The sequence below is a fragment of the Oryctolagus cuniculus genome, chromosome 1 (genome assembly GCF_051225735.1).
Source record: "Oryctolagus cuniculus isolate XC-2025 breed Fujian yellow rabbit chromosome 1, ASM5122573v1, whole genome shotgun sequence".
Lineage (NCBI taxonomy): Eukaryota > Metazoa > Chordata > Mammalia > Lagomorpha > Leporidae > Oryctolagus > Oryctolagus cuniculus.
In genome coordinates, this window is record NC_142867.1 from 201,339,414 (window position 1) to 201,362,374 (window position 22,961).

General features: G+C 50.8%; 1 protein-coding gene across 3 annotated transcripts in view; it reads left to right on the top strand.

Moving 5' to 3' along the window:
- LOC127493425 (stimulated by retinoic acid gene 6 protein-like) overlaps window positions 1-22,961 on the top strand; it is a 49,313-nt gene that overhangs the window by 20,162 nt on the left and 6,190 nt on the right. For 2 of the 3 annotated variants that reach the window (XR_007923565.3, XM_051856302.3), the window contains exons 5-14: window positions 3,111-3,231; window positions 4,482-4,527; window positions 7,248-7,376; window positions 9,450-9,520; window positions 10,785-10,896; window positions 12,856-13,009; window positions 19,728-19,803; window positions 21,769-21,850; window positions 22,127-22,175; window positions 22,597-22,714. Coding sequence is in view for 2 of the 3 variants with exons in the window: in XM_051856302.3 (XP_051712262.1) it covers window positions 3,111-3,231; window positions 4,482-4,527; window positions 7,248-7,376; window positions 9,450-9,520; window positions 10,785-10,896; window positions 12,856-13,009; window positions 19,728-19,803; window positions 21,769-21,850; window positions 22,127-22,175; window positions 22,597-22,714 (958 nt within the window). In the remaining variant the exon portion in view is untranslated. Of the gene's footprint in view, window positions 1-3,110; window positions 3,232-4,481; window positions 4,528-7,247; window positions 7,377-9,449; window positions 9,521-10,784; window positions 10,897-12,855; window positions 13,010-19,727; window positions 19,804-21,768; window positions 21,851-22,126; window positions 22,176-22,596; window positions 22,715-22,961 lie in introns of those variants that run through there. The other variant, XM_089318633.1, reaches the window with a different exon arrangement.

The window sequence follows — 22,961 nt, forward strand, 5'->3', positions numbered from 1 at the left end:
AAAGGAAGACCTTTCTCTCTGTCTCTCTCTCTCTCACTGTCCACTCTGCCTGTAAAAAAAAAAAAAAAATCAATTAGTTCAATGTGTGTGGGTCTGTTTCTGGACTCCATTCTGCTCCGCCCATCTCTCTCTAGCATTGCAGCAATACCACACTTTCTTGATTATTATACATTTAAAATAAGTCTTGAAATCAAGTGGTACTAATTTGCCAACTGTGTTAATTTTCAGTGATGCTACTTTAGGTCCTTTGTATTTCTAAATGAATTTTTGAACAAGTTTGTCAATTTCTATTAAAAAAATGCTGGGATTTTGGTAGAGCTTGCATGGAATTTGTAGATCAATTTAGGTTGAATTGACATCTTAAAATGGATGCTTCAGACCCCTGGGAGGAAATGTCTCTCAATTTATTTAGAATTCCTTTACTTTCAGCAATGTTTGTAGTAATCAGTGGATACATCTTTCTCATCTTTCATCAGATTTACATCCATTTCATATTTTTATTTCTGATTATTCATTGCTAATTTATTGAAAGACAGCTGATTTTTGAATATTGCTCATATCCTACATTACTAAGCTCATTTATTAGTTCTAGTGACTTCTTTATAGATTCCATAGTATTTGCTATACAGACAATGATGTCTGAATAAACCAGTTTTGTTACTTCCTTTCCAACCCAGAAGACTTTTACTTCTTTTTCTTGCCTAATTGCGTTGGAAAGAACTTCCAGGACAATGCTGAAGTCAAGCGATGAGAACAGGAGTCCTTGCCTCGTTTCTCAGGGGAAAAGCCTTCTGGGTTTTGTTTTTCTAAATCACTGATTTTAAGCAATTCCATATTATGTGTCTTGGAGAAATTATCTTCTTTTGTGTGTGTGTTTTGGGTTTGTCGAGTAGATTTTTTCATTTTAATTTTACTCAGATTTAGAAAAATTTCAGCCATTAATTCTTTTCTTTTTTAAAAAAATATTTATTTACTTGAAAGAGTTAGAGAGAGGCAGAGACGGAGAAAGTCTTCATCCGCTGGTTCACTCCCCAGATGGTCACAGCGGCCGGAGCTGGGCCGACCCAGAGCCAGGAGCTTTGCTTCTTTCAGGCAGAAGCATGAACGCATTGCATTCCTTTTCTTTGTTTTGTTTTGTATTGTTTTACTTTGCTTCTTTGTCTTTGTATGTCCTGGACATCAAATTTTTGCTTTACTTCAGTCTTCATTTCTGAAATGACTTTTTCTTAAGATTCCATTTTTTTCTGGGTTCTCTGACGTATCATCAAACATTCATTTTCTGCAGTCACTTATTTTGGCTTCTCACACTGATTTATAGATTTTTCATGCCTAGGCTATCATTTTCTTAATTTCTTTTGGCAAGAATATTGAAGTATTGTTACAGTTTTTACCTGTGTTAAGGGCATCTTTCTGGACTGCTGTATTATTGACAATGATATTTTTCTGTTTACCATTTTTATCTTATAATAACCTTGGGATCTGACTATGATACTTTCCTGTGGTTCATTTTTTTAAAAGATTTATTTATTTATTTGAAAGTCAGAGTTACACAGAGAGAGGAGAGAGAGAGAGAGGAGAAAAAGAGAGAGGAGAGAGAGAGAGAGGAGAGAGAGAGGAGAGAGAGAGAGAGAGAGGTCTTCCATCTGTTGGTTCACTCCCCAACTGGCTGCCATGGCCGGAGCTGAGCTGATCTGAAGCCAGGAGCCAGGAGCTTCCTCCTGGTCTCCCACGTGGGTACAGGGGCCCAACCACTTGGGCCATCTTCCACTGCCTTCCCAGGCCACAGCAGGGAGCCGGATCAGAAGTGGAGCAGCCAGGTCCCGAACCGGCACCCATATGGGATGCCAGTGCCCCAGGCCAGGGCGTTAACCCTCTGCGCCACAGTGCTGGTCCCTCTTTTTTAAGTGAAATGAAATTTCTTAAGAGGGAGGGCTTGGCTAGAGCATGGTCTCTTGCTTCATGACTTCTATTTGCTCAGTGCGATTCCATCTACATCTGCATCCCTCATCTGTCAGCCATCCTCTATCTACTCCTATTTACATCTGCCCCACCCCCGTTCCATATTTTCTGAGTCTGCATCTTTCTCCCACCTGTATCTGGACTCACAACGACCCGGTTCTGTCTCCTTTGGATTTTACAGCAGTTGATGCTGGGTGGGGGCGGGGTGTTGTCAGCGTAGTGAGGGCCCCGGGCCCAGACAATTCCCGCATCTTCAGACCCTGCTGCTTACACTCCCCAAGCCTTAGCTGCTCTTCCGCCTTCAGTTTCCAGCTGGTCTCTGCTAGAAGTGCTGCGTTCCCGGCTGCCCTGGCTGCTTCTGCAGGGGAGTGCAGGGAGATTAAACCCGAGGCAGCTGGAGCTGCCATGCTGTGCTGCCAGCGTGGACTGGCCGCAGCCAGCCACTCCTTGCCTTTGGGAGAGAAACGGCCTTCCCTCCTCCTCCTCTCCATCTTCCAGACTCCCCCTCATACTGAATAGCCTTGACAAGTGATCACACCTCCAGGAAGCCTTCCCTGATAGTCTGTCCCAGATGGAGGTCGCTGAAGCAGAATGAATGTGGCTGTGTTACAGCACATTTCAGGCCCTGACGTCGCCACCCGTCTTCACTGCTGGACTGTCAGGCTCTCCAAAGCCAGCATCTTGTCCATCCCCTTTGTCCTTGGTGCCTGGCCTAGGACTCAGTTCAAAGCGAACGCTAGGTAAAGGTCCTTGGCACGACTGCGTCTTCCTGGGTCCTGCCAGTCCAGCTCAGAGCTGGTCAGTAGCAGAATTCCTATGGCCATGGCCTTGCGTGTGAAGTGTGAGGGGTTTCTCCACGTAGCATCTCACCTCTGGAGGGTTGCTGGGGTGCATGTGCAGTGCGTGACCTTCCATGATTCTGGCTTTGTCCGTCAATCTGTCCCCTTCATGCTATGGGCTGATGCAGTGTAATCATCTCCATGGAGAGTCCAGGGCCTGGCACAGAGCAGGCATTGGGAAGGGTCTGTTGCACAAACAAATCAAAGTCATTTCATTACTTCTCTGTTGCACAACTAAAAGCATCAGGTCCACGGTTCCCCTGGGACTGGTGGGAAGGGCGCTCACCGCATCTCTGCTCCTGTCTCTCCCAGCCTTTTTGCTGCTGATTGGAGGCCTTGAAGTCGGCCTGGCCCACTTCCCCTTCTTTGCCTGCCTCTCGTCGCAGTTCCGGCTGGTCAGCTCCATCCTCGGCTTCTGCTACTCTCTGATCTGGTAAGATGGGCTCTGCCTGCCCGCCCTCCCCTGGCACCTGCAGCCAGGGCTGCACTCTGGGTCAAGGGCTGAGGAAGCAGCAGCCCTTCTGTGACTCTTCTCAACACTGCCTCAGCTTCTCCTGGGCACATTCTCACGGCTTAGCCTGGCCTGTGGGACCTCCACAGTCCCCAACAGGCATAGCACGCAAGCCCCCACCAGAGACTCCAACATTCCTTCATTTGTCCACTCATTCTGTCACCTCCCACCACGAGCCAGAGAACACTCTGGAAGACGCGACAGATGCTCTTGCTCTTGGGCTCTGAGTTCTGGCCTCTTGTCTGTATGTTCCTGTTCCTTGTGAGGATCATCACCCACCCCCCTTCCCTCCCCCCATCCAGTGGTAAACAGGTGCACCTGCTTCATGAGCATCCCTCCCATCAGTGGGCAACTTCCTGACCTGCACCCTGAGCTCCGTGCGCTCTCACTGGGCCCCAGAGCTGGCACCAGGGGACTTCTTGGCTGAGTAACCCCTGGGACAATGCTATTCTGCAGCCACCAAGCCCCATTTCCATGTTACTGACTCCCTGGCTGAGCCTGCTTCCCTGCGCCAGCATTTTCCAGCGGGGGGCCCCACAGTCCATCAGGGGTGACTGGCAGGAGACACACCAATGGCTACAATGCAAAAGTGCATAGTGGCTCGCGTTTCAGAAATTTACGGGGAGGGTATCCATGTTTAGGTATGGAGTTGCATCTCATTAGCTTCTGGTAGGCTTTTGACAAGCATCGAGGGTGGTGGGAATCTCTCAGCAGCACAGGTGCCTTGGGTGTGTTGTGTTGGGGGCAGAACCCTGGGACCAGTGAATGCAGAGTGGTGGTGACAGACAAGGTCATGCAGAGGCAGAAAGAGACCCAGCCACAGAGTCGAGAGACCTGGGTCTTAGTCCTGCTCTGCCTGCATCTCCGTGTGACCCTGGGTAAACTCTGCCAGCTCTGGGCTTCCATCTCCTTCCTCAAAGACATGGCAGGGAGGGGCAGGTGAGCTCTCTGAGCCTCCTCCTTCATGGATTCTGAGGTTGTGTCCTCCATGAGGCCACATTCAGTGCAGGTAGTGTGCACCTATTTCAGTACAGGAGGGGCCTGATCAGAGAGGATTTGCTTGGGGGCCTGGGAACCAGCCCTCCCTCGGGACAGGTCAACTCAGGCTGTTGAGATCTGGGCAGTTTTCACGGGGCTGCTCCTGGGGCCCCAACATTGATCTGTTCTTGCAGGTTTGTGGTCACCATTCTTCAAGTCTCCCAGTGCCCCCACGGGCAGGTAAGTCCCTGTTGACCTGGGTTAGGGTGTCCATCCCTTCATGATGGCCGACTGGCTGTGTGACCCCAGACAAGCCTCTGCCACTCTCTGGTCCTCAGCTTCTCATCTGTGCAAAAGCAGAGCTGGGGCTGTCTGTTCACGGTGCTTCCATCCCAGACAGGTGCCGCCTCGTTCCATGCTCACGGTGGCACTGAAAGGCAGGAAGTTCTTCAAGCCTGTGCTTCAGGCGAGGAAACAGAGGCCCTGGCGTATGCTGTGGCTTATGGGAAGCAACGGAGCCTGGAGCGTGGCCACATCGGGCTGATGCTGAAGTCCATTTCTTTCCCCTTCACATAGCCCCAGGTTTTGTGCCTCTACAGTAGGAGACTGGGGCTACATGGATCTCTTGTGACTTCACTGTGCGTTGTCCTCATCAGAGATGGTGGAAACCAGTTCACCTGTCTAGCCCTGGACTTCAGGACAAGGAAGGAAAGAGCGGTGTCCCGTGGCAGCGAGCAGGGCCATCAGACAGGCTGCTGGGGAGGGTGCATGAGAAGGCATCCAGGCCGGGACTCCCGGAGCCTCCCCAGACCTGCCCAGGCTTGGTCTCGGTGGAGGATAAAGGGGCGTGGCAAGGAGAGGTCTGGCTGGGCTGGACTGGAAGGTGAGGCTTGCGGCTGGGCTTTCCCTCCACGCCTCTACCCTGGGGTTGACGGCAGCAGCAGACCCTGCCCCCAGGTGCACCCCCCCCCACCCCGGGCCACCGATCACGGTGCCTGAGACTGCAGATCACAGTATTTTCTTAGGCACCCTGAGATCTTCCAGTGTTCTAGAGGTGCTTTTGGAATTCAAAATACCCATGGTTAACCGGGGAAGAAGGCAGGATCCTCCTTCTGTGCCCAGAGTCACTGTTAAGACCCGCTCTGCTGTGTGCCAGGTGTCGTCCTGGGCACAATCCCAGGAGTTGAGCTCCACGGACAGTGTCAGGGCTGTCCCCATCTCATGGGGTAGAAAGATGAGGCTCAGCTGGCAACGTGACTCACAGCCATAAAGATCACAGGCAGAATACTGATGAAGGAACTAAGACGTGGTCCCCTGTCCTCCGGAATCTCCACTGGAACGTTATTGATAAAAATGCGACATTGGAAACATTCTAAACTGTCTAAAGTTGGAGGAGAGTTTCAACAAAGTTGGCTTCATCCTACTCACGTGTGGTGGGACAGCAGCATCACTCAAGTCTGCAAGGCGTTTTACATCGGGTGGGACAATGGTACATACACCTGCGTGTTGGGTCCATCTGGTTTATACCACAGATAGGTGGAGACCCAGGTGCATGACAGGGACACACAGACAGGGGTGTCTCAGCACCATGAGCATAGGCCAGTTGGTGGGGGGGTGAAGGGAGACACAAGTCCTACCTCCCAGAGGGTCCCTGTCCCCCCTCACGTCACAATGGCAAACCCTGATTCCCCACGGGGACACTGGGACTCCAGAAATGTAGTAAGATATGAACCCACCCAGGAGCCTGTGACTTGTGACAGGTAAGTCACAACAGTATTTGTCTTAAAACAGTGAAAAGCACTTTCATTTTTCCATCAAAGTGACACTGGCGCAGAAAAACTCCGTGCACCATCCTCACAGACCTCTTCCTCCTCCATCAGCCTGGGTGGCTCCCAGCCTTCAGACAGTCACGCTCTTTCCTCCCACCCTCTCTCCCTCCTGCCTTCTATTTTTATTTATTTATTTATTTATTTATTTTGACAGAGTTAGACAGTGAGAGAGAGAGACAGAGAGAAAGGTCTTCCTTCCATTGGTTCACTCCCCAAATGGCCGCTACGGCCGGAGCTGTGCCGATCCAAAGCCAGGAAGCCAGGTGCTTCCTCCTGGTCTCCCGTGTGGTGCAGGGGCCCAAGCACCTAGGCCATCCTCCACTGCCTTCCCGGGCCACAGCAGAGAGCTGGACTGGAAGAGGAGCAACCGGGACTAGAATCTGGTGCCGGTATGGGATGCCGGCGCCGCAGGCGGAGGATTAACCAAGTGAGCCACAGCACCGGCCCCTCTATTTTAAGATGTCCATATTTATTTGAAAGGCAGAGTTACAGTGAGAGAGGAGAGACATAGAACAATCTTCTACCTGCTGGTTCACTCCCCAAATGGCTGCAACAGCCAGAGCTGGGCCTGGCTGAAGCCAAGAGCTTCATTTGGGTCTCCTGCATGGGTGCAGGGGCCCAAGCACTTGGACCATTTTCTGCAGCTTTCCCAGGTGCATTATCAGGGAGCTGGATGGGAAGTGGAGCAGCCGGGACTCAAACCAGTGCCCATATGTGATGCTGGCAGTGCAGGCGGCGGTGGCTTACTCCACTACACCACAGCGCTGTCCCTCCTCCCCATGTCTCTTTTTTGTGTGTGTTTTTTTCCTTCCTTGTCTCTTCCTCCCACCTCCCTACCTACCTCTGCCCCACTGTCTCATGTTTTCCAAAAACAGCAAATTCCTCATCAGTATAAAAGGCACGAAGCTGTTTTTAATCAAATAGAATCCAATGCCAGGACCTGGCTCACTGCACTCCACATCCGTGCTCATTCTCACAGTGCAGGACTGGAGAGCAGGAATCGGCTACTGACTTGTAAGCTCAGAGGGAGTCGGCCTTGGAGGGGCCGGCTGGGCAGGCAGGGTCCTGTCCCCGGCTTCCCCTGCTGGCTGGCCCCGGCCCCCCGAGAAACCGGTTCTGCTTCTGTTGCAGTTCCTGGGGAGGTATGAGGCCGTCATGTTCCACTGGCCCTCGCTGCTCTGCCTCGCTTTCCTGCTGGGCCGCTTCCTGCACATGTTCGTCAAGGCTCTGAGGGTCCACCTGGGCCACGAATTCCAGGCGGTGAGTACTCAGCATAAGCACTGCAGGCACTTGGGAGTGCAGATGCGACCACGACATCTCACACTTGGATTCAGAGGCTCAGACCCCGAGAGGTGGGTTGAGTAGCCCAAGATCACCCCGCTAACCTGTAGCAGGGCCAGGATCAGGACGCAGACAGTTGGGGTCTTTCTCTTAACCCCTGTGGCACCTGGGTGGAGCTGTGCGGGAGCGTGGCCGGCAGGGGGAGCTGCGTGACACCAGCCCCAGGGCAGCCGCCCTCCTCTGCAGGCTGGAAGCTGCTCTAGAGCCAACACTTCCGCCCACTTTGGCTTACAGCACATGGCCCAGCTTGCAGGCCGTGCTGGGGTCAGTGGAGGTCTTTTGCTCTTCCCACACCTCACTGTGGAACCAGAACCTGGGGTTTCCAGTGAAACCTGGGCATCTTGCCACTTGGACTCACATGTACAGTCTCTATCACTGGCTTTGGAGGGGTCATGATGAGTTTGTCTTACTGACCTTTGGTTATCTTTTCAAAATGAGCATGTGACAGTCAGAGCAAGCTAGGCCATGCAGCAGTAACAACAAGGCCCCGGGTCTCAGTGGCTTCAAACAGTAAGGGTTTACCTTTCAGCGCTGTTACATGGTGACCATGATACACAGTATGCTGGCTGCTTTCTCCCACCTTCTCCCCACACGGTGACCCTGGCTGAACATCACAGATTGGCAGAGGACGGGGAAGGACAACACGGGGAAGTACACGCTAGCCCTCAGTGTCGCCACAACCGTTCAGCGGTTATTGGGCAAAGCCAGCATTTAGCCGCACACCATCTGAGTGGGTGGGAGGGTGCCGTCCTGTAGTACAGAATGTCTAGGAGTAGCCTCAAGGCATGGGGTCTGGGGGTGCTGTGTCCTGCAGCTGCTTCAGGGCAAAACGAGAAAATAACACTACGGTGTTCCCGTCCCTATGCCATCACCTCAGAACTTTTTCAGAGTTGAATATGGAAATGAAGTCTTCCCAATCTCCCCTAATTACTAAAGCGGTGAGGTGCTTGTTGCAGAGTACAGAGGTTTATCTAAACACATGCTTTTGTCGTGGGGGAAGGCCTTGATTAGAAATGGAAGAAAAGGGTGCCTTCCTGCATTTTTTTTTTTTTTTTTTTTGACAGGCAGAGTGGACAGTGAGAGAGAGAGACAGACAGAGAGAAAGGTCTTCCTTTGCCGTTGGTTCACCCTCCAATGGCCGCTGTGGCCGGCGCACCGCGCTGATCCGATGGCAGGAGCCAGGTGCTTCTCCTGGTCTCCCATGGGGTGCAGGGCCCAAGCACCTGGGCCATCCTCCACTGCACTCCCTGGCCACGGCAGAGAGCTGGCCTGGAAGCGGGGCAACCGGGACAGAATCTGGCGCCCCGACTGGGACTAGAACCCGGTGTGCCGGCACCGCAAGGCGGAGGATTAGCCTAGTGAGCCGCGGCGCCAGCTTCCTTCCTGCATTCTAACAGCCACCTTGTGCTGGGCAGACACTGGGGTCCACAGCGGCTCAGGTAATTCGCATAGTCACCTTCTGAAGGGTGGCGCTGTTTCCTGCATTTTCTGAGGAGGGGTGACAGGTAGGGGTGTCACTTGCCTGAGGCGCACGGTGCGAAGCCCGGCAGGCAGGATTCTAGTCGCATCTTCTGGACTCCACGCAGGATCCCCGGGCGCACACACTCTCACCCTGCAGCTGTGTGCACGTCACACATTCGGCGACACAGCTGGCGATCGGGGGAAGCTCACTGCAGAGCTCTCCAAAGCATCCCCTTGAAGGTGCTTTCCATGTGTTGAAAAAATGAGACGGGAGCAAAAGCTTCTAAACCAGGAGTAGAAAGGGCGGGATTTGGGGTGTTTCCTTGTGCATGCAGTGGCTCCAGCTGTTGTGGGAAGTCTCCAAGTCTCTGAGGGAGAACAGCTTCACAGATCTGGGGGGGCAGGCCCTGGCTTTCCTTGCAGGGAACAGAGCCGGCTCCCCCAAACTGGGAGGCGCCTGGGGGTGACTAGGTCTTGCTCCCCATTGTGCGCTCCGTGGTGATCCGAGCGCGCCCCTCTGCCTCCTGACAGGAAGAAAGCCCCATGCTGGAAGCGCACCAGGCCGAGCACGTCCAGGAGCTGCTGCGGAAGCCGCGCCCGCTGTAAGCGCCAGTCCTAGGGGTTCACCCGCACGCCGCGGCGGGACCGACGCTGGGCCGCCGGGCCCGGAAGGGCCCTGGAGTGGGCAGGACCCTTGTGGGCTAGCGTCAGAACCCCAACTCTAACCGGACCAAAGCGAGAAAGCACATGGCCTGGCCCTGTCAGGGTAAAGGACGGAGGTGGTCAGCGGCAGGCCAGCTGGAGGCAGGGAAGCCGCGGGGGGCGCGAGAGCTGGGCCCCTCCCCGCCCCGTCCTTCAGCTCCGCGTCTGTGTTGGCCTCGTGCTTGGGCGGGCTTTCTCCACAGCTTAGACCCTCCTGGCTGAGGCGCAAAAGACAGGGAAATTCTCCTTCCTGGTTATGCTAAGGAAAGTCCCATAACTGTGTTTCATTGGATCAGATGGGATCACGTGCCACCCCTGAACCAATGAGTGTGGCTGGGAGGCTGGACTACACTGATTGGCTAAGCCTGTGTCACGTGGGCTCAGGAAGTGATGGCCACCTCCATTACTTCCTAGGACCCGGGTGGGGGGAGGGGTAGTCCTCCAAAATTAAACCTGAAACGCTGTTATCAATAGAAGAGGAAGTAGATATTGGCCAGGCAAAGGCACCGGAGCGTCAGGGATCACACAGGCCGGCCCACCTCCGCCTCTGCCTGTGCTGCACGGGGGCTATGTTCTAGGGGATGGACGCTTCCAATCCCCGATCACACAGTGGCAAAGAGTACTGGGTAGAGCTAGATTTGGCTCCACAGAGCTGAAACCCAAAATAATAGTGGCACAGACAAAAGAGAGGTTATTTCTTTCTCTTATAAAACAGCTCTAGACACAGGCAGCCCACACTCACCCTGCACTGTCCACCATGGCAGCTCACTGGAAAACCCACCTTTCTGCCTCAGTACCTTGGTGCGTGCTTGCCATCCTCAATGCATCCTATGAGTCCCGTATGGCTGCTGCCGTTCCAGCCTGGACCTGCCACTGTGTTTGCACTGCAGACAGCAGTTTAGAAGAAAAGAAGGGGCCAGTTCCCTCTGAGCAGCCTCAGTGTCCCACACCACCTTCTGATCACATCTCGTTGGCCTGAACTTCGATGTCACTCCTAGCAGAAGTTAACAACTTCGATGTTTCTGTTTGGTGAATTGCCGCTCTCCCCAAAAGAAAACCTAGGGGGGAATGGACACTGTAGGAGGTACCAGCATTCCTGGTAAACGCCGAGATGGGGGTGACGTTCAGATGAAGCGTAGCCTCTCTCTTCTTCTTTGTTCACAGAGAGAAGAAGAAGTCTTGGTTCCAAACCAGGATATATGAGTGGGACCCCTGCTTTCACTTCCCCAGCAGAATGATTGGAACTATTGTGCTGGCTTTCATCTGCCTGTATCTGGTGAGTAGCTCTAAGAAAATATCTGTATATGTTTTTAAAGAGTATTTGAATGGCACAGTGAGTGTATGTGTGTGTGTGTGTGTGTGTGTGTGCGAGCAAGAGAGAGACAGAGACAGAGAAATCTTCTATTCACTGGTTCACTCCCCAGCCATGCAGCCCAGAACTCCATCTGGGTCTCCCATGTGGGTGGCATGGACTCACGTACTTGGGTCACTTTCCTTACACATCAGCAAGGGCTGGATTGGAAGCAGAGCGGCCAGGACTCAGACTGGCACTCTGATATGTGGTAATGGCACCACAACCAGCAGCTAACCCTGCCGCGCCACAACGCCAGTCCCTGTTTTCATGGGACAGGGTAGGGGCTGGGGTTATGAAGTCTGTGAGACAAGCAAATGTTCCTAAAAAGCCAAGTAACAAAGTGAAGAAGTACAATGCCTTGACCCCACCATTTTGACCCCAAGGTCACTTTGGCCCATATAATGAATATTACTAGTAAAGTAACCCAAGCAAAATTAAACTGATAATGCTTAAAACTGCACACAAGAGTGCTGCGTGGGTGTTTGGTAAGGGAGGCAATGCTCCTCCACGTGGCCACTCAGGATCCTAGAATTCTCCCACCGTGTGCCTTTACTCTTCCCAAGGACCTTGTCACCACCTGTGTGCAGAAGGGGAAAGAGCAAAGAGGAGAGGAGAGGAGGCGGTCACGGACTGGGTATGGAAGGGTCACAGCTTCTCTCCGCTGGCAGTGGATTTGTCCATTTTTCAGCTTTAACAAAATATCCAAGGGCTGGTAACGTATAAAGAAAAGAGGTTTCTGTATCTCTCAGTTTTGGAGGTTCCAGGGCATGGCACCAGAGCATGTCATGGTAAATGACATCGTGTGACAGGGTTCACAAGGAGGGGCTGGTCTTGCTCTTTTGTAACAGCCTTCTCCCAGGAGGTCACCAGGATCCCCTGAGAACTACCTCCCCAGGGCATTCTCCTCAATGCCCCCGTCCCTTCCCACTAGGCCTCACCTCTTCAAAGTACCATAGCCTGTCACATCACCACAGTGGGGACCAAGCCTCCAATGCAGGCCCCCTGGGGGCACAAACCACGGGCCAACGGATAGCAGGGCGAGAGCCTGGTTATGTGGCCGTACCTGATACCAGGGAGGCTGGCAGGTGTGGTCTGGCTCTGTGTCCCGAGAAGGGAGTTTAATTGAGGGACAGCTAGAGTTTTCTGGGCCAGTGACTAGCCCCTGTGGAGTTACCGTGCTCTTACGTAGATTGAGTACTCTCTGGCACGTGCTGGGCCAAGACCTGGAAGAAAGCCAAGAGCTGATTCAGCACAGTCCTGGCCTGGGAGAGAGAAGCTGCTAAGGTGAGGCAGGAGGTGTTGAGGTGGAGGGGACGCACTCTGGGAGTTCAGGGAATTACTCTACACTGAGCTTCTGCCTGAAGAGGATAGCATCTGAGCTCCACTTTTGGACAGACACACATCTCTTGGGTGGCGTGGAGAGGCAGCAGAACTATGCAAGCAGTGGCATGAGGACAGGATGATAGGATGGGGGGCAGTTGTGACACGTGGCTGGGAAGCGGTACCTCCTCTGATCTTGCCCCTGCCCGGATCAACGAAGGGGAGCACTGGGAGATTCAGCAAGAGTGATTCCCACGGTCCTCCCTGACTCAAAGTGAGTCATCCTTTTCGTTCTGATTTCACCAATGTTGGGAGCCCCTGAGTCCTTGTGGGGCGGGATCTTGTACCCTGTAGGGTGAAGAACGGACTGTGAGCTGACTCCTCCCACCCAAGAACACACAGTCCTAGTCATTTCAGTATAGCCGGCATCTGGAGTCGATTTCAGAAGAGTTGGGAGTGCCCAGCAGAGACTGGCCTCAAAAGCCAAGGGACAGCCCTATGTCACAGCCATGCTGGGCTGCACCCAGGTGAGACCTTGAGGCTTCTACTCTGTGTCCCCAGTTCATCGTCACAGAGTTCTGCGTGTTTGTGTACATATGCAATGAGCTGGACGTGTTTGAGGCCAAGCTGGAGGGCTACCTCGCCTCCGTGAACCAGACGGGCGCCCTGACCCCAGTCATCCTGCAGGTCAAAGAGCTGATCAGCGTCACCAAAGGTAAAACCATCTGCCATCTCTCTCCCTGCCATCAACACGGGAGAGAGAGAGGAACCCACGGCAGGCATGGACGTGGGGTGATCATTGCTGTGCAGATTAATGTTAACTGGCTAAGAACTGGTCTCGGAGGACAATGTGTCAGAGCTGACATAGACTGCCCTAGATGGGCTAGAAGGACAAAGGGATCCAAACACAGGTCATCATGTTAACACCTGAATTGGACTGAACGGGCCCTGAAAATTTTCTCAGCATCAAGCCCTGAGTTTTTTCTAAGATCACATGAAAAGTTTATTTATATCTTTGAAATTTTATCTACATTCACTTTAAAAAATTGGATTTCTTGAAGTCATTCCTCCTGTTGAACTGAAATTTTGTATCTTTTCACCAACATCTCCCTGGTCTCACCCCCACCCACCCCTGGTGATCACCGTTCTGCTCTCTGCTTCTGCTTTTTTTTTAAAAAAAAGATATATTTCTTTATCTGAAAGGCAGAGATGCAGAGGGAGAGAGAGAGAGGAGTCTTCCATCCTCTGGTTCACTCCCCAAATGGATGCAATGGCTGGAGCTGGGCTGGTCTGAAGCCAGGAGCCTGGAGCTTTTTCTGGATCCCCAACATGGGTGCAGGGGCCCAAACACTTGGGCCATCTTCTTCTGCTTTCCCAGGCCATAGCAAAGAGCTGGATCAGAAGTGGAGCAGCCGGGACTTGAACCAGCACCCATATGGGATGGCAGCACTGCAGGTGGCGGCTTTACCTGCTACACCACGGCACTGGCCCCTGCTCTCTGCTTTGGTGACTGTGCCTTTGTAGCTTCCACGTACAAGGGTGATCCTGTAGGATTTGTCTATCTCTGCCTTGCTTAGTTCATTTACTGTAATATCCTCCAGGTTCATCTGTGTTGACAGAGTTCTGTCTTCTTCCTCTTCCTCTTCATTTTCTTCTTTTTTCCTGACAGAATAGTATTCCTCTGGGGGTATACCCCACTTTCTTTATCTGTTCACCCATTGATAAATACTCAGGGTGATTCCATATTTGGCTATTGTGATTAATACTGCAGCAAACATGGGAGAGGAGTTGTCTTTTCAGCTTTCTGATTTCACCTCCTCTGGCTATTTGCCCTGCAGGGGTATGGCCAGACCATATTGCAGGTTTTTTTAAACTTTTGGAGGAACCTCCATAATGGTTGTCCTAGTTGATGTTCCCACCTTTTCCCCACATCCTTGCTGACATCTTTTTGTCGATAGCCATCCTGTGTGAAGTGTGCGGTGATATATCATCGTGGTTTTCAATTGTGTTCCCGGATGATTAGCAGTGTTGGGTATTTTTCATATACCCTTTGTCCAGCTGTGTGTCTCCTTCCACGGATCGTCTACTCAGGTCCTTTGCCCTTTTTTGCGTGGTAACAGGAAGGTCGCTTCATCTTCAAGTGGAAGCGTTCTTTGAAGATGATATGTTCTAATGAGAACTGCAGGGAGCGGAGTTGTTCACTTCTCCCAGACGAGGAAGGGCCCCAGGCAAGAAGTCAGGATAAACTCACTGTGGGTCAGAGGACAAGTCACGACCCCTCTTCTGGCCTCTGCTTCTTCATCAGTAACATGGGGTTGGATAGGGGTGCTCAGTAGTTTCCAATGGAATTTCTAGTTCTGATATTTGATGACCACAGATTTCAAAATGCTCCCTAAGCCATGGGACAGATGGTGCAAGTGACTGTCCCCCTTCAGATTCATGAGTGGGGAGAGCACCGAAACCAGAGAGGAGCAGCTTCCGTGGGAATTCTTCGCCTGCACCTGTGTATGTCCTGGCAAGTCCGCTTTCACCTGGCCGCTCAGGCACTGCCCTTCAGAATTCCCAAGTCTGATGTTGCCCTGGACACTTGGGTTCGTCCTCAGCATCATGGGTCCCTGAGTGTCACGCTCAGAAAGCATACTACCATCTTTAATCCCCATAGTACCCATTCCAAGTGTTACTTATTTTTTAAAAATTACTTATCTATTTTTAATATTTATTTATTTATTTGAAAGGCAGAGAGAGGGAGAGTCAGAGAGGTCTTCCATCTGCTGGTTCACTCCCCATACGGCTGCAACAGCTGGTTCCCCACCAATCTGAAGCCCCAGGAGCTTCTGGGTCTTCCACGTGGGTGCAGGGGCCCAAGCACTTGGGCCATCTTCCACTGCTTTCCCAGGCTATTAGCAGGGACCTGGATCAGAAGTGGAGCAGCTGGGACACAAACTGTCTCCCCTGTGGGATGCCACTGCTGCAAACAGCAGCTTTGCCTGCTACACCAGAGTGCTGGCTCTTCCATCCTCTGGTTCACTTCTTAAATGCCCACAACAGCTAGGGTTGGGCCAGGCTGGAGCCAGGAACCTGGAACCTCATCCAGGTCTCCCTCATGGGCGGCAGGGACCAGAGTGCCTGGCCCGTCACCTGCTGCCACCCAGGGTCTGCGTAAGCAGGAAGCTGGAATTGGAAACAGAGCTGGGACCCAGACCCAGGCACTGGGTTACCGGATGTGGGCGTCCCAAGCAGCATCTTCACTGCTGTGCCAAACGCCCGGCCTTAAGTCTTGCTTTGGAAAATCCTCATTTCCCTCTCTGTTCTGGGCAAGATTTTGGTTTTTTTTTTTTTTTTTTTTTTTTTTTCAGGGAAGATTTTAAAGCAAACCTCAGTTTCTTGTTCTGGGAACATTGCAGTGAATAGAATCACCGTGCTCATTCCTGTTTTAACGAATTTCTCGCAAGTATACACACTTTGAGGATGAAGGTAAAACTGACCATGTTGCCTGGTCTCTTCAAAGCTTTAACGCGGCCATGCTCTTGCAACAACGCTGGTTTCACCTGCACTCAATTCCCTGTTGCCTGAGAAGGTAAAGGCATTCCATGAGCGTGTGAGGCTGGGCTCCCTCTGCTGGCAGGGGGCAAATCTGCACTCACTGTGGACAAGCTCCTTTCTCCCAACCATCTGCCCCTGTGTGCCCCGCAGAGGGATTTATGGGGAATTAATCATATTCTTTGAGTTGGCGGTGATCTGGGAAACAAAAATTGCTCAGTCCTGGTGAGCCAGGCACAAGGCACAATTTGAAACTTGGATGGGAAACAGCTTTCATTTTTCTTTAAGAACAGCTCAGTGGAGGTATATTTCACATACCTCCCAATTCAGACCCTTAAGTATACACTTGGATCTTTTGTAGCATATTTTCAAAGTTCAAGGTTCTGCGACCATTGCCATGGTCAGATTTTGAGCTTTATACCACCCTCCCCTAGATCATCCCCAACCCTCCCATCATACACAATCGTTAATCAACTTCCTGTCTCCATGGATTTGCCTATTCCACGCCTATCACATAAATGGGTTCCTAGACTATGTCACCTTCTGTGACTGGCTTCTTTTACCTAGCATAATATTCACAAGGTTCATCCATACTGTAGCTTTTCCTTATTTTTTTATTCCTTTGTATTGCCAAATACTATTCCATTGTATGGATAGATGGCATTTTATTCATTCAGTCATCAGTTCATGGATGTTTGAGTTGTTTCAAAGTTTAGGCTGTTATGATAAATACTGCTGTGAAATTCATGTTCAAATTTTCGTATACCTTGGGTATACACCTAGGAAGTGACTTGTTGGATCATATGGTAACGCTATACTTGGTCAATTAGGGAAATTTTAGACTATTTTCACAAATAGCTACATCAGTATATTTTCCCATCAGCAATGTAGGGATTCCAATTTCTCCACAATCTCATCACACTTACTATTATTTGTCTTTTTGATTATAGCCACCTAGCGAGTGTAAAATGGAATCTTATTGATTTGATTTTCATTTCCCTAGCGTTTAATTATGTTGAGTGGCTTTATATGTGCTTATTGGCCATTTGTATATATTCTTTTGAGATATGTCCATTAAGATTCCGTGGTCATTTTGAAATTAGATTATTTGTCTATCTATTATTGAACTGTAAGTAGTCCTATATAATCTGTATATAAACCCCTTGTAAGATAGATGATTTGTAAATTTTGTGGGTTGCTTTTTAAAGAAAACTTCCATTCTATGGGTTGCTTTTTTTTAAAAAAAGTATTTATTTAAAAAGCAGAATGAGAGAGGGTGAGAGACAGAAAATGAGATTTTCCATCTGCTGGCTCATTCCTTAAATGGCCGTAGCAGCCAGGGCTGGGCCAGGTTGAAGCCAGGAGTCTGGAGCTCCATCCAGGTCTCCCACATGGGCGGCTCCCCCATACGGGATGCTGGCGTCGCAGGCGGCTGAACCCTGGCTCCACTCTTTCACGTCTTGGGTGGTGCCCTTTGAAACACACATGTTTCCAACTTAGATGGAGTTTGATGTTTCGTTTTTTCTTTTTATCACTTGTGCTTTGGATGTTATATATAAGGAACCATTTCCTAATGCCAAGCCCCAGAGACGTATCCTCATACTTTCTTCTCAGAGTTTTATAGCTTAAGCTGTGACATTTAGACCTCAATCTATTTTGAATTAATTTGTGTACACAGTTTGAGGCAGCACTCTAATTTCATTGCATGTGGACTTCCAGTTGCTCCAACTCCACTTGCTGGAAGGCATACTCTTCCTGCATTGAATCATCTTGTCATCCGTGTAGACAGTAAGGTGATAATAACTATGAGAATTTATTTCAAATTCTCAGTTCTATTCCATTGACCTATTTGCCTATCTTTATACCAATATCATGTTGGCTTCATTACTGTAGCTTTGGACTAAGTTTGAAATCGGGAACTGTGAGTTCTGTAATTTTATTTATTTTGGGGGGGGATATATTTCCTATCCTGGGTCCTTTTATTGTTGCATGAATTTTAAGATTAGCTTGTCACTGAATGCAAAAAAATGGCATTGGAATTCTGATAGAAATTGAGCCTGTAAACCATTTGAGGACTATTGTGATGTTAACAGTGAATGTCCTATAATGAATCTGGGCTGTCTTTCTGTTAATTGAGGTTTTCTTTAATTTTTTTCAAAGTCGTTTGTGTAGTTTCCAGTGTATAAGTTGTATGTCCTTTGGCTAAATTTATTCTTAAGCATTTTATTTTTTTCAACACTATTATTTTAAAGATTTATTTATTTATCTGAAGGCAGAGTTACAGAAAGGCAGAGGCAGAGAGAGAGAGAGAAGGTAGAGACAGAGAGAGAGAGGTCTTCCATCTGCTGGTTCAGTCCCCAGATGGCCGCAACAGCCGGAGCTGCACCAATCCGAAGCCAGGAGCCAGAGGTTCCTCTGGGTCTCCCATGTTGGTGCAGGGACCCAAGGACTTGGGCCCTCTTCTACTGCTTTCCCAGGCCATAGCAGAGAGCTGGATTGGAAGAGGAGCAGCTGGGAATCAAACCAGCACCCATTTGAGATGCCAGCACTGCAGGCAGCGGCTTTACCTGTGACACCAGAGTGCCGGCCCTCTTTCCAACACTGTTGTAAATGTGATGGTTTTCTGCATTTTTAGAGTGTTCAATTCAGGATATAGTTGGTTTTTTATATACTGCCGTTATATCCTGCAAATCTTGCTGTACTCATTCATCAGTTCTAATAGCTTTTTTGGTGTGCATTCCATAGGTCATTCTATATATAAGGTCATGTCCAGCGTGAGTAGAGATAGCTTTCCTTCTTCCTTTCTAATCTGCATGCATTTTAGTCTCTTTTCCTTGCCTAATTGCACTGGCTAGAGATCTTCAGTACCATGTTGACTAGACGTGGTGAGAGTAGACATTGCTTGTGCTGTTGTTGATGTTAGGAGAAAATCATCGAGTCTTCATCAGTAAGTGTGGTATGAGCTGTGGGTTTTTGGCAAGGTGCCTTTATCAGACGAAGGATATTCCCTTCTAGTCCTACTTCGTTGAGTGTTTTTACTCCTAGAGAGATGTTGGCTCTTGCCAAATGTTTCCTCTGTACCTTCTGAGAAGCGGCATCTACAGAGGCTTCTAACCCAACCCTCATCTCCGGCCTGTTTCCACATCCCTCTCTCACCACCGCACCAGGTTGCTCTGGAAGAAAGGAGAAGCAGATTCTACATGTCAGAAGCTTCTGAGGGTGGAGGGTCAGCATCCAGGAGCTCTTCTCGGTTCTCCTTGACCTTGGGTGCTGCATGACCAACATCACCTTGCAAAAAAAAAAAAAAAAAAAGGCAATTAGAAGTCCAATAGTTCGAGGCGCCGGATTCTTTCCCAGTTGCCCCTCTTCCAGGCCAGCTCTCTGCTGTGGCCCGGGAAGGCAGTGGAGGATGGCCCAAGTCCTTGGGCCCTGCACCCACATGGGAGACCAGGAGAAGCACCTGGCTCCTGCCTTCGGATCAGTGCGGTGCACTGGCCGTGGCGGCCATTGGAGGGTGAACCAACGGCAAAAGGAAGACCTTTCTCTCTGTCTCTCTCACTGTCCACTCTGCCTGTCAAAAAAAAAAAAAAAAAAGTCCAATAGTAATGATGTTTTCTGGGACAGAGGCCATCTATGGCATGTATTCTCTATGATTTTCTCTTCCTTTATTCATTGTAGAGTGAAGATATTAGCACTAAAGGAGAGCATTGCACAGGGAAAAATGTCTAGTGAGTGAAAGCAGAAAAATGAACCAACATTTTCTTACCCAAGAAAAGTGTGAAAGGAAGTATAATAGATTTCTGCCTTTCACTTTCTGATACAAGATTCCAACTTGGGATGTCCCATTTCATGTTTATTTTTTGAGGCCTCTCATGTGACTTTTCATATTTCAGGAGTCTGGGTGGTGACCATTTTGCCTGCCTCCCTCACATGTGTGAGCTACCTGTTCCACATTCTGGTCTGTTACAGGTAAGAGGGTGCAGAAAGTCATGTGTGTGTCCCTCAGCAGGCATGTGCATGGCAGGATTTTCTCAGAATTCCTGAGCAGTGCCTGCAACGCCCAGCATGAGCCCAGGAAGTGAATACAAGGTCCAGGGAATAACCATGGTAGAGTTGTTGGTAGGAAGGAAGAAGAAAGAACTACTGATTTGACCTTCTATGATGAGCTAACATGATGCTTAGCATCTTCATTTGTGCTTCACCCAACCCTGAAAACAGAGACCCAGCAAAATTAAACAAGTTGTCCAAGAAGTGAGGAGATGACCAAGTTTTCCGACTCGAGGTTTTCTTAATGCCTGCACACACAGTCATCTCTATTGGCTGTCAGGCTTCCTCTGTCTCCTTTAAAACACTGGGCTCCCAGCAGGTGGATCCAGCCCAAGGGGACCTCAGTGGAGATTTAACTAAAGGGACCAGGAGCATCAACCTCAAACCAGCAGTGCAGGAAGAAGCCCTGACCTGAATATGTAGCGAGCATCTGCACGCAAATAGCACTTGAATTTTAGTATCTGTTGAGCGTGTCGCGCTCGCTCACACTCACTCACACTCACAGGAAGCCTGGCATGAACGGCCTCAGTTCTCCGCTCAGCCTTTCCTTGCTCCCTCCCTCCACTTTCTTCTCCCTGGGCGGCAGGGGTGATCTGCACTCTGCTGCTGACCCCCGCCTGCCTGACAGACACTTGTCTGCCCCTTCCCTCAGCCTGTGTGCACTGAGAGAGCTTCAGAGGGAGCATGACCAGGGACAGCCACGCTGCAGAGGCGACTGCACAGACCTGGGGGGGAGCTGGAGGTGGGGGAGGTTAAGGCATGGGGCACAGGAGTCCTGCGTTCCCGTCCAGGCTGTCCCTGTCACCCAGCAGGGACGGTCCCTGATGCCAGCACTGCAGGTGGTGGGTTTACCCACTAGGCCACAGTGCTGGCCCCTAGGAGCCACTCTTAAAAAAGTAAAACGAGGCCGGCGCCACGGCTCAGTGGGCTAATCCCCCACCTAGAGGCGCCGGCACACCAGGTTCTAGTCTCGGTCGGGGCGCCGGATTCTGTCCCGGTTGCCCCTCTTCCAGGCCAGCTCTCTGCTGTGGCCCGGGAGTGCAGTGGAGGATGGCCCAGGTGCTTGGGCCCTGCACCCCATGGGAGACCGGGAGAAGCACCTGGCTCCTGCCTTCGGATCAGCACAGTGCGCCGGCCATGGCGGCCATTGGAGGGTGAACCAATGGCAAAAAAAAAGGAAGACCTTTTTCTCTGTCTCTCTCTCACTATCCACTCTGCCTGTCAAAAAAAAAAAAAAAAAAAGTAAAACGAGACTAATTACATTGATTTTAAAAATAGGTTTTACTTCACCCAATATATCCCAAATGTTATATCTCAAAATGTCATAGACAGAAAAATCTATCAATGAAATAGTTCCAGTGTTTATTTCATTCTATGGATTTCCAAGGTAGTGGTCAAGAGAAGTGCGAGAGAACCTGGAAGAGTGCTGGAGACATAATGTTGAATGTAAGAGCAGGTGCAGCTGTGACCACAGAATGGGGCCGTGCCGTTGGCACAGGGTGAGGACCACAGAGAACAGGGGCAGGATACAGCACCTGGGGAGGGGAGGGGGGCTCCTTATCCCAGCTTGATTTCCCTTTGTGTTTTTATAAGGCTTTAGGCTAGCAACAAAACTGGTTCTCTGTTTTTAACTGGTTTGAAATCTCACTCTTTAAATGTTACATATTCGCCATAGGAAAAATAAGAAAATACAGGAAGTAAAGTGAATAAAAGCCACACCTGGTCTCCTCTGTCAGACTCAGTCACTTGGTGTGTGTGTGTGTGTGTGTGTGTAAATACAATTTTGACAAAACACATTAAACTTGAAGACTTTGAAGGCACATTGGAGATGAGCCCACTCCAGGGCAGTGAGCTGTGAACGTGACTTCGTTTCCCACTTTTCCGCAGAAAGCACATGAAAAGGCTGTGGGCAGGAGACAAGCACTTTCTCCCCTTGAAGTTCCAGAACCCGTCGTCGTCGGGGAGCGTGGTGAGTCTGCAGGGACCTCGCTCCAACCTGCTCTGCAACACCCAGCCAGGGCGTGCAGAGTCCTTATGCCCAGACGCCCTCTGCTGCTGGCCGACTCGGGACAGCTCCTCGGCCCCCCTCCCCTGCCCTCAGTTGCCTCCTCTGTAAATAGGGATGATCACAGCACCTGCCTCCCTCGGTGGGTGGGTGACTCTCAGATGAGCCAGGCACGCGGGGCACATGAGTAATGAAGGTGACCTCCTGCTCAGAGACCCCTTTTTTCCTTTACGACCTCAGGTGGCCATTGCAAGGTACTCTGGCTGGCAGATCGCCTACATTCTTTGGGGTAAGTGTCATCCTGAGACCCACTTTCCCTGGACTCCTGTGGAGTCCTGCCTGGGGGAAGCAGCCTGAGCTTCGGCCCTTAAGGGACCCTCAGGATAGGGGGTGCACACAGTGGGTCACCTTTACCACCTGCCCTGAACCCACAGAACGTGTATGCTAAGGGCAGGGGTGACCCAGAGGAAGAAGTGTCTATCCACACCCAGGGCAGGTCTCAGTGCTTTCCAAGGGAGCTGGCATTTGAACTGTGCCTGGCAGGGGGGCGGGGGGAGGGGAGCAGGGGAAAAGGCGCGTGGCTGTGCCAAGTGGAATCAACAGCATCGACAGCCGAGCCAGGGCCTCTGGGGGAGGAGGGAGAGCTTCAGAGGGGGGCAAAGGGGTAGGTCGTGAAGGCCGTGCAGTGACCCTGGCTCCCCCGCCCCCAGGCTATCTCATCATCCACGTGGTGCAGAGCCTGTGCGGCATGGCCATCACGTATGGCCTGGTGTTGCCCTGTATGCACAATCGCAGCCTGGAGATGCTCCAAGGGCTGGGCATCGGAATGTAAGTGCTGGTGGGCAGCCTGCCTGCGTCCCGGGATCTGGGCCCCCAGCTGCTGGCCAAAGCCCCCTTCCCTGCTGGGATCTCACCAACCCCTCAGTCCCTGGTCTTGGCCATCCTCACATCAACTCACAGGGAGGAGAACCTTAGAGTTAACAAAAGACTTCCCCCCTCACTGCGACTGGGGCCCTCCCAACTCTGTGTGTGTGTGTGTGTGTGTGTGTGTGTATGTGAGAGAGAGAGAGAGTGA